This window comes from Dermacentor silvarum, chromosome 3 (assembly GCF_013339745.2).
Source record: "Dermacentor silvarum isolate Dsil-2018 chromosome 3, BIME_Dsil_1.4, whole genome shotgun sequence".
Classification (NCBI taxonomy): domain Eukaryota; kingdom Metazoa; phylum Arthropoda; class Arachnida; order Ixodida; family Ixodidae; genus Dermacentor; species Dermacentor silvarum.
The window spans coordinates 124,931,782-124,945,077 of record NC_051156.1 but is presented as its reverse complement, the minus strand read 5'-3'; the positions used below and the strand labels follow the sequence as shown (position 1 = coordinate 124,945,077).

Sequence of the window (13,296 nt, the reverse complement as noted above, 5' to 3'; positions counted from 1 at the left end):
AAGACTACTATCGCAGCAGCAGCCTCTGGTGAGATGTGGCATGAAACTATTGGGCTTATAACATGCAATGAATCAACATCATGTAAAAAGTTTTAAACTGATTTATAACAAAAAAAAATGGTGCGGCCTGAACAAACAACATCAAATTAAGGGGAATGAGCTGTCAGTAAGCTAGAGGAAAGTGCTTTTTCCTTTAAGCTTCTGCATCCCGACACTCCAGCAACGGCTCGTGGAAATAAGGCAGCTTGTTATGATTGATTGATTCACATGACTTGGTCTTTCAAAGCAGCACTACGGCTACCACAGACGTCGTAGTGTAGGGCCTTGGAAAAATTTCGACCACCTGGGGCTTTTTGGCTGGCACCTAAATTATAAGTACATGAAAGTCTTTGTACAGTATAGACCACTTATAACGTAACCGCTTATAGTGCAGGACCGGATATAGTGCGGTCTTTTCAGACTCCCGTTAATTTTCCCATAGCAGTCCATGTATACACGTATCGCTTATAGACCTTTTTCATGTTTGCAAACAAGCCGCGCGCGCGTCCTATTGGTGCTCCTCGGACGCTTCCGGTCGAGCAACTTCCGGATGCTTGGCTCTTGTCTCAAAAGCCTCCCCTGCGAGCGCGCCGCATGGCCGATATTTTCTTAATCGCTTGCACCTCTCAGCAGTGCGGCTGACGACATGTCGAGCGAATATTTTAGAGGACTGGACAACAGTGCACAGCAGCGCTACCAAGACAAGCTGTCCTTCGAAGGCCAGCAGCTGCCGGACCCGTTGGACGACGATGTCGTGCAATTTTCTTTTTCGGCAAGCCCGAGAAACTTTCCGCCTGTCACAGCAGCGGATATTTTCATGTATTTAGTGGAGGGCGTTTGCTTCTACACAAAAGAACAGTTTAAGAACCACAAACTGAGTGACGCTTACAATGCATTCCTGAGTGGGAAAGTTAAGCGTGTAATGTCGTTCAAGGCAGGCAAGCGCGGAGTTGGCGTCGTCATCTTAACAGCATCTGTGGAGGCCAGCCAGCTGCTTTCGAAGACATACCGACCGTGGTGCGTCGTCAAAGACGACGGCACTGTTGTAAGCGCTCACTGCACGTGCATAGCAGGGTAAGTACAGTTTACTGCCTACTCCAAGAGCACGATTTACATTACCACGACCTTACGTGCCGATTTGTCTTAGACCCAGTGTGGTAGCTTAGAGATTAAGGCGCTGCACTGCTAAGAACGAACACGCGGGTTCAATTCTGGACTCGGCGGCTGCATTTCGATGGGGGCAAAGTGAAAAAAAATTGACCCCCCTTCCACTACTGCGCAAGAGGGGTGCAAGCGAAGCGTGTGCTGACTCGTTTGTGCTACGAGCGCGTGCCGAGCACGAGCGCAAACCGAGGGGCGCCAACGAGCCAGCTGCGGAATATTTCCATTCCGTGAAGATGGTTAACCAGCAAAGCGAAAACGTGCGGCCCCGGTTATAGTAAAGTATTTCACAATTACGAGTTTACACACACGTTCGGCTGCGACGGAGAGAACGACGTCACTGACGGTTGTCGCTTGTGTTTGATGTCTCGAGTTTACTCGGCGGCGTGATTAGCAGCATTCGCGCGCCATTACCGCTTGCGATTCTTCGAAATTAAATGGCTTGAAAATTAAATCTGTCCGTCACGTAAGACAATGAATGGCTCATATTTCCCTTAAGCAATGGCTCATACGCCCGTAAGCGCGGCCTCCCCATTACGGCGACAGAAAAGTGAAATTCCACGCTGGAATGATGAGCGGTAACGGAGCCAGCTGTGCAAAGCAGACGTTCTGGCACGTGAAACTCCATCAATTATTATTTGTCGTAGTTTGCTAAAAATGGGCTAACCCATTTTTTTGTCGCAGGAATTACCAAATTTAAATAATTTCTGGAGTTTTACGTGCCAAAACCACGATATGATTATGAGGCACCGTAGGGGTGGCTCCGAATATTTGACACTGGGGTTCTTCCGTGCACCTAAATAGCACACGTTTTTGCTTTCGCCCCATAAGGTGGCCGCCGTGGCGTGAACGAACTCACACTTAGGCGGGCTTACTGCTAGCTACAAGGCGGGTAAACGTAATGCTTAACGCGAGACAACTATGGTGCTACTTATGTTAGTGGCTGATGTTCAGTACGTGCACATTTATCGTGCAGTCACACTGCGGTTAATGCAGTGGTTTACCAGAGAGTTGTCGCTAACACCTAAACTGTGCGTACCCTTGTTTCAGACTTGGAGAATGCTGCACACACGTGGCTGCCCTATTATTCAACATAGAAGCAGCCATAAAATATGGGCTGAATGACCCGTCTCCAACTGAGACAGCGTGCAGGTGGTCTGAGGTATCCAGGAAATCTATGGTGAGCTTTTAATAAATTTATGGATGTTTGGTTTCCCCTATTGGTTTCCTTTGTAGCTTCTTGATATGAATGGTGGATAAATTGTGAAGAATACGAGAGTAAGATGGGATGAATATTTACAAGCGTATTTCAGTAGACAGACAAGATGGCTGAAGGGCCACACGCACAAGCATTTCACACACACTCGTCGTCTTCACCACTTTGTAGAGCACCGCACTAATCAATGTTCATACCCCTCCATAACAATATTTCTCCTTCATAAAATTGCAACAAATCTGCATTTTCAGGTGGCACCAGTCAGCGAGATAAATTTTTTCAAGGCAAAGCCTGGACAACAAGTTCCTGAACCTGCCCCAAGGCAACAAGGGTCTATTCCAACATGGAGCTCTGATAAAATACACAACTTCTTGCAGCATGTCAAGGTAAACTACGCGACTTACATTACTTCTAGTGAAAGTTCACACACTATTCAAGCTGTCATAAACTACATATTCAGCATCAGCATACTTTGGTACACCAAAACCTAATCGAAAGATCACATGCTGCATACTCACTCCATTTCCAACACCTTATCTGATGAAATCATTACTTTCATACAATCATGCAGTGTTATTGGATGTAGTGGCTATGCGTTTTCTATGATACACATATGACACACTGTGGTCTGGCTACATCAGTGAATGTTTGTTATTGGTCTCTTTCGCAGACATTTGCCCCCAGCACACTTGTGTTGAGTTGCATAACAGACAGTGAAAGTACGGATTCTTCTCCTGAGACTGCTGCAGAAGAAAGGAAGACCAACCACCAGCACTATTCATCGCGATCAGCAATAGATGACATTTACAGCAATATTGACTTGAATACTGCAAAAAATGTTCAGCTCAGTAACGAATGCTGTGAAGAAATTGAGCAGTCGACCCGTGGGCAATCACGGACACTTAGATGGACCCACGAACGCAAAGGTAGAATAACGGCCTCAGTTTTACATCGTGTGCTAGTTTGTCGAAGTGGGGTCAATGGCATTGTGGCTGAAATCATGGGCTATGTAAAGGCACCCAGGGTCTCAAACATCTGTTGGGGTGTGTCAATGGAGCCGAAGGCTAAAGAGGCATTCATCTCACAGGAGTCAAAAAAGCACAAAGGGTTTCAGTTAACTGAATGTGGTCTATTTGTGAATGAAAGACTTCCCTTTCTTGCTGCCTCTCCCGATGGAATTGCCTGCTGTGAATGTTGTGGGAAATCTGTGGTAGAGATTAAGTGCCCTGCATCTCTAAAAGGTACTCCACTCAATAACGCTTCAAAGCATCTGCAATATTTAAATAATAATTTGCAGTTAAAGCATGATCACGCATATTATACACAAGTACAAGCCCAAATGGCCGCCACGAAGCTTCGCCGAGCCTACTTTTTAGTGTTTACAGGGCTGTCCCTTACAATTGAGCTTATCAGCTTTAACGAATCATTTTGGTCAAATGCAGAACTTAAAGCAGCAAGCTTTTTTTTACCCATATCTTTCCTGAACTGCAGACTAAACAAATTCTGAAGCAAATAGAGTGTGCCAAGGAAACATGTTACTGTCATGGTAACAAGTCTGGCCGCACTGTTCAATGTTCACTGTGTACAGCAAACTTTCATTTGAAATGTGTTAAGCTTAAACGTACACCAAAATCGTGGATGTGTAATAAATGTCAAGTGGAACTAGGGCCAGCTGATGTAAGCGCACCAAGTCAAGAATAGTAAAAAGAAAGCTAAAAGAGAGCAGTGGTCTTTTTTCCATTAAAGTAAACCATTGGAATCCCTACAACACTCTCCAGGCATTGCACTTGGTGATGCAATAATGAAAATGTTATGACCATTTTTCTACTGCAGCGACGCCGTACAAAATTGCATGCAATATGTAACCCAGTAGTAAAAGCAATAAATATTGAATTTATATGCTTTGAACACCACTGACTGCTTCCCTTTTTATTTGACAATCAAGACACAGCTTATCTTTCAGTTACATACAGCGAGGTCTTCATGGTTCGTGTTGATGATAGGTGTTTGGAGATTCACCAGGCCACTACACACAATTGCCAACTTGTCAATGGTGGCATAGCCTACATCCCCAGATCTTTTTATAAAGTTCACAGGGAGGATCATGTGAAACAGCCTAAATGATTTCAGCCTCTGAATTGATCGCTCGACATGTATGCGGACACTGGAAATTTTTCTTGATGTGGTGACCTCAGCCCCAGGAAGTTGTGCTCGCTTCTTAGTCAATGAAGGCATCAGCAGGCTTGCACCTCGAGCACCAAACATTTCCTCACATCTGAATCCTCTGTCTACAAGGAACACGTCCCCTTCTTCTACCAATTCAAGCAGTCCGCTGCGTTGCGTCAGCTCTTTGTCAGAGACCCTCCCGCCCCATGCTTTAGAAACGAACGTGATTGATCCTGATGGGGCAATCACCACAAGAAGCTTGACTGTGTTGTGATGTTTGTAGTTGGAATATGTCTGGCTCCTTGCTGTCATTGAAGTGGGTCTTTCGATAAATATTTCTGTGCAATCAATTATGCCCCTGACATTCTCGAATGCAGCATCTTTGAATGCTTCAGGGCACCTAGATTGCAGTGTTCTACGAGATGGCCAAATCAAGAGCTTCTTGAAGTTCTCAGCTAAGACATCTAGCCACGAATGAAAAATGCGGCTTACGGAAGTTACAGAAATGCCAAACCGAAATGCTAGATCTTCCGTCAGAAGTCCCAGACGCAGTCTCATAAGCACTAAAATGAGCTGCTGCTCTGGATCCAGGGTTGTTCGAGTTGTTGGGCTCCAGACAGACAGAACCATTTGAAGCAATGCAGCAAACATTTCTGCAGACACGACACCTGTGTGGAACTTAACAGCTTTCTGAGACTTCATAACAATGTCCCTAGTTATCTTCCGAATCGGAACTGGCTGATTTTTCATCTCAAGCTCCGCATTTTTTTTCTTTGCTGATGCCAGCTGTTCTTCTAAACAAGCAACCTTATCTTTTAGTGCTGCATTCTCTAAAGTAAGAGCAGATATATCAACCATAGAAAGTGTTGTCTCTGTTTCAGCTTCACAAGAATCTTTAGTGTAATCCTCGATGCCAACATTATTGTCAGTTACTGACGATGTTGCAAGGTCACTTGCAGTAGGTACACATATTTGCACCTGTGCACTTTTGCTCCCCACTGCAGGTCCGCTAGCTTGCACACTGCGCCTCCTTTGGCCACGCTGGTACCGCTGAAGTTTCTGGTTCGTGTTGCCTTGATCACGGTACGGAAATATTGTAGGGACATAGTCCGGATGGGTAGGGTCTGACGACGGCCGGCCTGGAAAATAAAATTGTCAGCTATTAGAAAACATTCAGGGTCAAGCACAATAATGAAAGTTTAGCTAGGAAAAGATAAAGTCAACAGAGCTACTCTGCCAGAATTTGTTTTGTAACTGACCATGCTTGCTTGTATTGAACGCCGCAAAGAAGACGGGAAGAAGTGAAAAACGGAAGGTACAGAGCGCCGAGCACATTTTACGTGACTGCAACCTTCGCAGCTGACTCGATTTTTCAAGCATGTAACACGGGTGTCACGCGGCGCACTTTCGATGACGATCAAATTTCAAAGTTCAGATTGGTTTCATTGCGCAATTTGCGGAAAGGTGTCGATCGCAGTCAAGAATTTTGATCCGGATCGGGCTCGAGCGACAGTGGCCGTGTGACACCAGTGCAAAATGCAAATGACCAACTAAGACATTCGAAACGTAAAATAATCAGCCAAGACTCCTTCTAGCTCCATTTAATTTACTACAAAATGGTCCTTCTACATTAGGCACCCCCGTCGCGCAAGCTTGTACGCGCGCAGTGCTTGTCACTGCGCGATATAAAATACGATCAAAGCGCACGGATCAGCTTTTCGCTGCGGCAAGCTGCGCTACAAAATGGCAATGGGCATTTTCAATACTCAGCACTGCATTATTAGTTGACAAGCAATAATCTCGCATCGCTTGAAATCTTAGTAGATATCGCTCGCGATAAGCCGGTGTACGAAGCTCACGTAAACGTGCCCAGCCTTGCGCGCGGCATTCGCAGCACCGACGTTCTCGTGAACGATCCTCGCAAAGCGTACAAGAAAGCGAGATTGCATAGTTGCTTTCAAAATGCGCGGTAAGTGAAAAACAAAATACTCACCTTGGATGAAATGAGCAGAACAAATCTGAGAGCTCTTTGTAGGCACCCATTTATCCCTTCGCACTGCTGCGATCCAGGCGTCCCGTCTGTCGCTTTCTCTGGGAAACCTGAATGTTCGCACTTGCGAAAGGAGGTTGGTGCCAGACCGCAGGCTGCATCCAGGGACAACACAGCAAGGCCCTCGATGTGTTTGTCCAAGAGCGGATGATAATTGTGGCGAAAACATTTCGCGAGCAGCAGCAAACGTGAACCGCCGCAAGAAAAACACGCAACAGACAAGGACGCCGGAAGTTTCTTGGGAGCACATCCGGTTTGCGGCACGCTGGCGCGCCCTGGCGGCAAGCCTTCGTGAAAAAGGTCTATACAAAGGGACAAGCTTTGCCTATAATCCATCTTCACGGAGTGGAAGGGGCGAGGAATTTCCTTTTTGAAAGCGAAAGCTTTACTAGTATAGCTGAGGCGAGTTTCGCCGCCACCAGCTTTTAACCTTCATTTGACCAGAGCTGCGCCGTAGCTTTAGACAGACACCCATCACGTTACGCGCTGCGCCGAGCTCTGCCGCCGCCGGCTTGGCGCATGCACTCTCCGCACCACGTGACTTGCTGCGCGCCTGGTTAAGAGGAGCGCCGCGCTCGCCTACTATCTTTCCCTTTCCACACGAACCACTTACTACTACTACTCAGTGTGAGCTTGGCCATGGCTGAGAGCGAGGCCGGGCCGTCTTCTCTGAGCGTTGCGCGCGAGCGGAGGCTTTGAGCCGTCGTCGGGAAGCGGCGTCTGGCCACCCCACGGATATCGCCCGGTGAGCTGCTTCACTGGAAAGGGTCCAGAATGCCAAGCGCGAGAAGCTCGATCGCATCGGAGACAGAGGAAGAGCGAGCCGTTCGACTCACAAAACGCTTGGACTTGTCGGCTTATAATTTAAACCTGGCTTAACGATGAGTGTATACGTAAGCATAACAACTACAGCTAAATCAAAGGTTAACCAAGTGAAGCCAACACTTAACCAGGCTAAACCAAGATTTCGCTTTGCATATCCATGGTTAGCTGAGCTAAGCCGCAGCCATTTTTTAAGGGAAGGTTATCTATAGTTTATAAACTGCCCACAAGGACAATCATTCGCAAGCACAGTATAACATGGCGGTTTAAAAGGACAGCATACATTTCTGTCGCAACTACAGCCATTTCTGTCGTCCTACAGAGGTTATTGGCGTTTATCTGGTTGCGACAGACATTTCTGACGTTACGACAGAAATTCTGACGCCGCAAGAGAAACATTCTGTCGCAACGACCAAGATTTCTGAAGTAACAGAGACGTTCTGTCGCGAGAACAATAGTTCTGAAGTCGCAACAAAGGCGTTCAATCGCAAGCATGGTTCTGACGTCACAATAGGGACTCTCTCTCGCGAAGGCACACAGTTTCTCCGGCGGCGTTACAAACGTGCCACTGTCTATCGCAACGACGTGTCCTGACGTCGCGACAAGCGCTTTCCTTCGCGACAGTTAAAAATTTTATGTCGGTTTCACATCAGTGCTTTTCTCAGTGTATTTTTCTCTTACGTGGTGTTCAAAGGCGTTTTCTTTAAATACAACAATGCCGATAACACCGATACCGGTATTAAAGTCGACGGGGCCAGTTGTCGTAATTGTGCAGTGACGGCACGACACAAACAGTCGCACTACAGGCAGAAGTCCTCAAAATCGGCCGCTGATCGACATCATCGCAGCTGCTGCAACGGCTGCGTATCTATTTAGTTTTATTTTATATAAGATGTGACACAGAGGTCTGTGGACTTGGACGTATTGTTACGCTGACACATTAGTTGATTTCCCAGAAATACTGCATAAGCTTTTCCCACGCGGAAAATAAATTATGGGTTGTTTCACAAAGCTGCGTGAAAATCTGTCTCCCTCGGGTGTTAGTATTCTTGCATATGGGCCACCGCGAGAAACCGGTACGTTGTCTAAACGAGCACTTATCCACGAATTTTTAAGTTTATTTAGCTATTTTGCACTGAACACACAACTTACATGCGCGCGCAACGGTGTATAAAGTGAGAGACTGCTGTTGAAATTAGCAGTAACAACCTTTACAGCATCCCAGATCGCCGTTTTATTTCCGGATTTGTTAACTGATATAGATATCTTAAAGCAATATAAGTCATCTAGCACTTCACGTAGTACCTGTCGATAACACCATGTTGCTCTTCTAGAGAGGCTCTAGTTCACGTGGTGGACTGAAAACGCACCTTGACTATCAACATACAGATGTAAACACCAGCGTATACAGACATTTGTACTATTGACAGGGTGAAAATGTACAAATACAGCCACGGTCGTCGTCTTGCAGCAGTGAGAGACTGGGTTCAAAGCATTAGGTCATAAGTTTAAATGCCCGCTTCAGAAATATATTTTTATTGTGATAGCAATTATGTGGACACTCCAAGCGCATTTTTACCGTCGCCGTGGTGTTCCGTGTAAAGTCCAACGGCGTTAAAATCGTCGCCGAGTGCCGGTTGCTTCGTATGCGCTGCGCTTTCGACGTTTAGTTCGCGTTGAAGCGAGGGCCAGCGCGAAGGTCAATTCGCTGCCGCTGGCGGGCTTTCTCATTCCAGCGTTTTGACGAACTCCAGCGGTCATAGAGCGAGATATGTTCATGTTTACATGTGCGCGCGTGACACCGTGCTTGTTTATTTAATTAGTAAGCGAATATTTACAAATTTATACGGCCGGTAAAACTACTATCCTTACTTCGTATAGGTGTCTACTAATTTGCTATCGCAATCGATGATTCACCTTCCAGGCAAAACTGCGGCTTTTTTTTACATTTTGCTTTTTTTCACTAACAAATGTACAAAGTCCTAAAGAGCTATCTGTCGTCTTTTTAATTAAATATTGATCCAGAACTACAGGACGTCCGACTACAGACGTCAGACAACAGAACGTCAGACAACAGAACGCCAAACTACTGGACGTCCAAAAATACGACAGACTGAAATTTCCTGTTCTGTTTTTTACAACGGCGATAGGAGAAAGCTTGCAGAAATGAGCGGTTTTGTCTCACTTGCACAGTTCACAGAGGTCTGTACTGCGGAATAGTTCTGTTCAATGTTTTCAAATTAAGTTAGGAAGTACCGAGGTACATTCAAGCTCTCCGAAGCTATCACTCAGCGATTTACCACCGCCTCACCGTGATCCCTAATCTGTCGAACTGTCGTACGTGGGCCCCGCCAAGTCAAAAGGGTCGTTCTTTATACGAGCAAGAAAAAAGGAAAGATTGGTACTAGCTGTGCTGGCCAATGCAAGTACAGAGCCGACAGCCTGTGCTCTACGTTTTCAGCTGCCACGAGTTAACGATGACTATTGTTCAGCCAGGAGTACACTCGCATGAATAGCTACATTATTATTCTGCACTGTTAATCCTAGTGCCGAGAGGTGAAAATAGAGATGTTCTGCCCTACATATCTAGCTGTCAGGGCGTCGGGAAATACTCGTATCATCCGAACCTTGTATGATCCGCAAGAAGCCACAATCAAGATGTCGAAGCGAAGGTAAGGCGTTCTTGTTTGTTTATAATTTATCTATCTTGACCTGTCTTTTCTCAGTGCTACCGAGGAGGCTCTTCTGGGATATCTGAAACATGGCGTATTAAACGCTGCATTCAAGTGCGCGTGTCTATGGGAGAGATCATTGAAGACCAAGATTTCATACGCCCATTTCACAGCTGTGCGACGTGCTCGTCTGACTCTTTGAGACCTTACAGCTGCTCAGCAATTCAAATCATCTACTACAGCTGGTGACAGCGTTAGGATCACCTCGTAAGAGCACACAATGAACTTTACATGTTCTGACCTAATCTTGTTCAAAATTTGTAGCACCCAGAAATTCCCATCAACCGTAAACATATCACCGAAAGTTTGAATATATAGTATTGTAGCAAGTCCTGAATGAGAACATCAGTCTTCAAGGACGTCAATGTGCCCGGACTCCCTACATTCGACTTTTCAATCATTGGACTTCTCATATAAACTAATCAGACGTACAGTTTTAGCCGAAACATGTCTTGGCTTTAGGACTGGCGTCCCTCCATCCTGAGGTTATGGAGGCCCGCATTGTATGTACGGGGTCATGTCGTCATTTATTGTATCTTTACGCAGGAAGGGAGTTCCGCTAACTCTGACTACTTATTCCATTGAATTAAAGCATCCCACCCGGCCCAACTTATGAAGAAACTCGGGAATCCCAGTAATGCTTCCAGTAACTCGGGAATCCCAGTGTTAACAAATATGGCCAGAAGACTTGTAGTTTTAAAATTTCCAGTGAATGAATATTTTACGACCTCTACACCACATTCGCAGTCTCCTACCGTAGAGAAAAATGGTTTTGCGTGAGGAAAACGAAGTTGATAGCATCACCTTCAAATGAAGCATTTCAAGCCGCAAACGCGCTTCATTACGGACCCTCTTGGTCAATTCCACGAGAATCGAAACCAGGTGGCATGTTTGACATTTTTTTATTTTCTGATAATTTTACACCTTAAGCACACGCGACTGAATACTGCTAAATTGCTACTTGTTCTTAAAGAAAGTTATTATTAAATGGTAAAAAATCATCAAAGGTCGTCGGGTGACGACAATTTTACGAAATGTGTCTTTTTTTCTTAAGTTGGCGCCAATGCTTAAGACCTCGTAACTATAATGTTGCAAATATACTTATTTACAGTGCAAATAAAAGTAAAGGGGAAGTGGCTCACGGCATTTCCTTGACTTGTCAATGAACTCCCTTAGAAAATAAACTGAAATACGCTTCATTTTTCAAACTTGCTCATCTTCACTGTACATTCCAGCTTGTTGCGATATGCAGCAGAGATAGGCCTTTAAGTGGATAACGAAACTACAAAGTTTTATTCTACTAATGTCTAAAGTAATTGCTCCGAATATCAAAATTAGAAAGACGTCACTTTATTGAAAATTTTTCATTAGAAAACTATCCATCTCGCTCAACGACAACCAAATTATCATCTGTGGACTGCGGAATAACATGAAAAAAAAGAAGCTCCAGCTTTTTTATTGGAACAATGTTACACATGTTGGAATATTGTTTTTCGGGAGAATGGTCCCTATAGTGCGGGAATGAGCATTTCTCGCGTAAACGTAATACAAGGACTCGCCTGCTTCTCTTTTGAGCTTTGCTCAAGGACACGAATGGGGTACTTGTGGTCGGTGGAAAATGTTTTCGAAAAGAAAAAGAACGTTTGAACGAAATGCACCCCTGTAGTTCGTCACTTCAGTACAGCTGCCGCTATTCCTCGTCAACAGGCAGCACACCCTGTAGTAGGTTTCCTTTTTTTTTCATCTGATTGCATGGAATGGCATTCGCGTCTTGGATGCTAACGATGCATTCACTCAATCCGTATGTTGCTTTGCCAAGTTATTCCAAAATTAGAAGCTCTTTATGACAGGCAAGAATAATTCCTGCTTCCGGATAGCCATTGGATGCGATCAACCAGAGTTTTAAAAAGTATCGATTATGTGAAATTTGGTGGCAGCAGTTTCGGTCACAGACAACAAACGTTTAGAGCGAGTCGCGTCTGGTCATAGCCTAACATGCCATGAATGGATGCCTTGCACAAGGGTCACGAGCTCTCACTCCTCCCTTTTATTGCAATAGCAATTATATGGACACTTGTTATGTCTGCAGTGCTTCGCTTGTGTTCACGCTTGCATCTTCAGATAAGATTGCCATGGTCGCCCGCCAACACTCGCTTTGCTTTTTTTTTTTTTTTGCGCCACTGACATTAGTCAGGAAACTCACAAAAAGCGCATTTTGCAAAAGTAAACGGGATTGTCTTCCGGGCCTCGCTGCTGGCCGTCCGTTCCTCGACTACCGGCGGTCGTTCTACCGCCGAATACGTAAAAGCTGGGTGGCAGCGGTAACGGCGGACACAGCGGTGGCTGCGGCATGTAGCGCTGGTTGGGGGTGGCCTCGGTGTCCGGTTTAGTGAGAGCACGGCTTGTTTTAGATTATTGGGAACACTAGCGGTTCCTTTTATTGCGATAGCAATTATATGGACACTCCAAAGCGGATTTCTGCCGTCAGAGTCGCCGTCGCCGTGAGGTTCCGTATGACGTCAACGGCGATGAAATCGTCGCCGCGCTCCGCACGCTGTATGCGCGAGTGAAAGGACGCGAGGGACACGCGCTTTCACAGAGAACGAACGCACGTCGAAGAGCAAACGCGCGTTCTGCGCCGTGCTCCTTGAAGGGCTGCAGAATTAAGCGTCTCTTTCCTCCTTTCCATATATAGAGAGCAAACGCGACTTTTTCCGTCGCGAAAAAGGCTGTGGGGGGACGAGAGGGAAAGAGAGAGGGGAGGCGACGTTTAGCTGCGGCACCAAATGCGTATTTATATAAAAACGCCGTGCGCGTTCAGTGCGAACGTGGGCAAAACGCCGACGGCGTCGACAACAGTTCTGCGCGTTGCTGGTGCTGCTGCATTTTGCTACCAAAGCCGCTCACCTTACTTCGTACGACATTGCTGTGTTGCTATCGCATTCATTGCTTCGCCCTTAGGGCGAAACTGTGACATATTTAGCATGTACGGCATTTGGCAACAAGCAACAGCTGTAATGATATTCTCGTCAGCTGTAACGGCAGTAAAGCAACCATGATTCTTACGTCGCTGACCAAACCCAATCTAGGTGTGCTGGCTGAAGAGCTAG

General features: G+C 45.8%; 2 protein-coding genes across 2 annotated transcripts; one reads left to right on the top strand and one right to left on the bottom strand.

Moving 5' to 3' along the window:
* The first annotated feature begins 685 nt into the window (after positions 1-685).
* Positions 686-3,912, top strand: LOC119444745 (uncharacterized). The gene is made up of 5 exons (XM_049664728.1): positions 686-1,113; positions 2,251-2,380; positions 2,668-2,802; positions 3,087-3,459; positions 3,908-3,912. Exons 1-5 carry the CDS (start codon positions 686-688, stop codon positions 3,910-3,912), a joined length of 1,071 nt encoding a protein of 356 aa, XP_049520685.1.
* A 463-nt stretch (positions 3,913-4,375) lies between these two features.
* Positions 4,376-6,878, bottom strand: LOC125944340 (uncharacterized). The gene is made up of 2 exons (XM_049664727.1): positions 6,576-6,878; positions 4,376-5,721 (listed from the first exon to the last, which is right to left on the bottom strand). The coding sequence occupies exons 1-2, from the start codon at positions 6,799-6,801 to the stop codon at positions 4,376-4,378; spliced, it is 1,572 nt and encodes a 523-aa protein (XP_049520684.1). The 5' UTR covers positions 6,802-6,878.
* Positions 6,879-13,296: the final 6,418 nt, after the last annotated feature.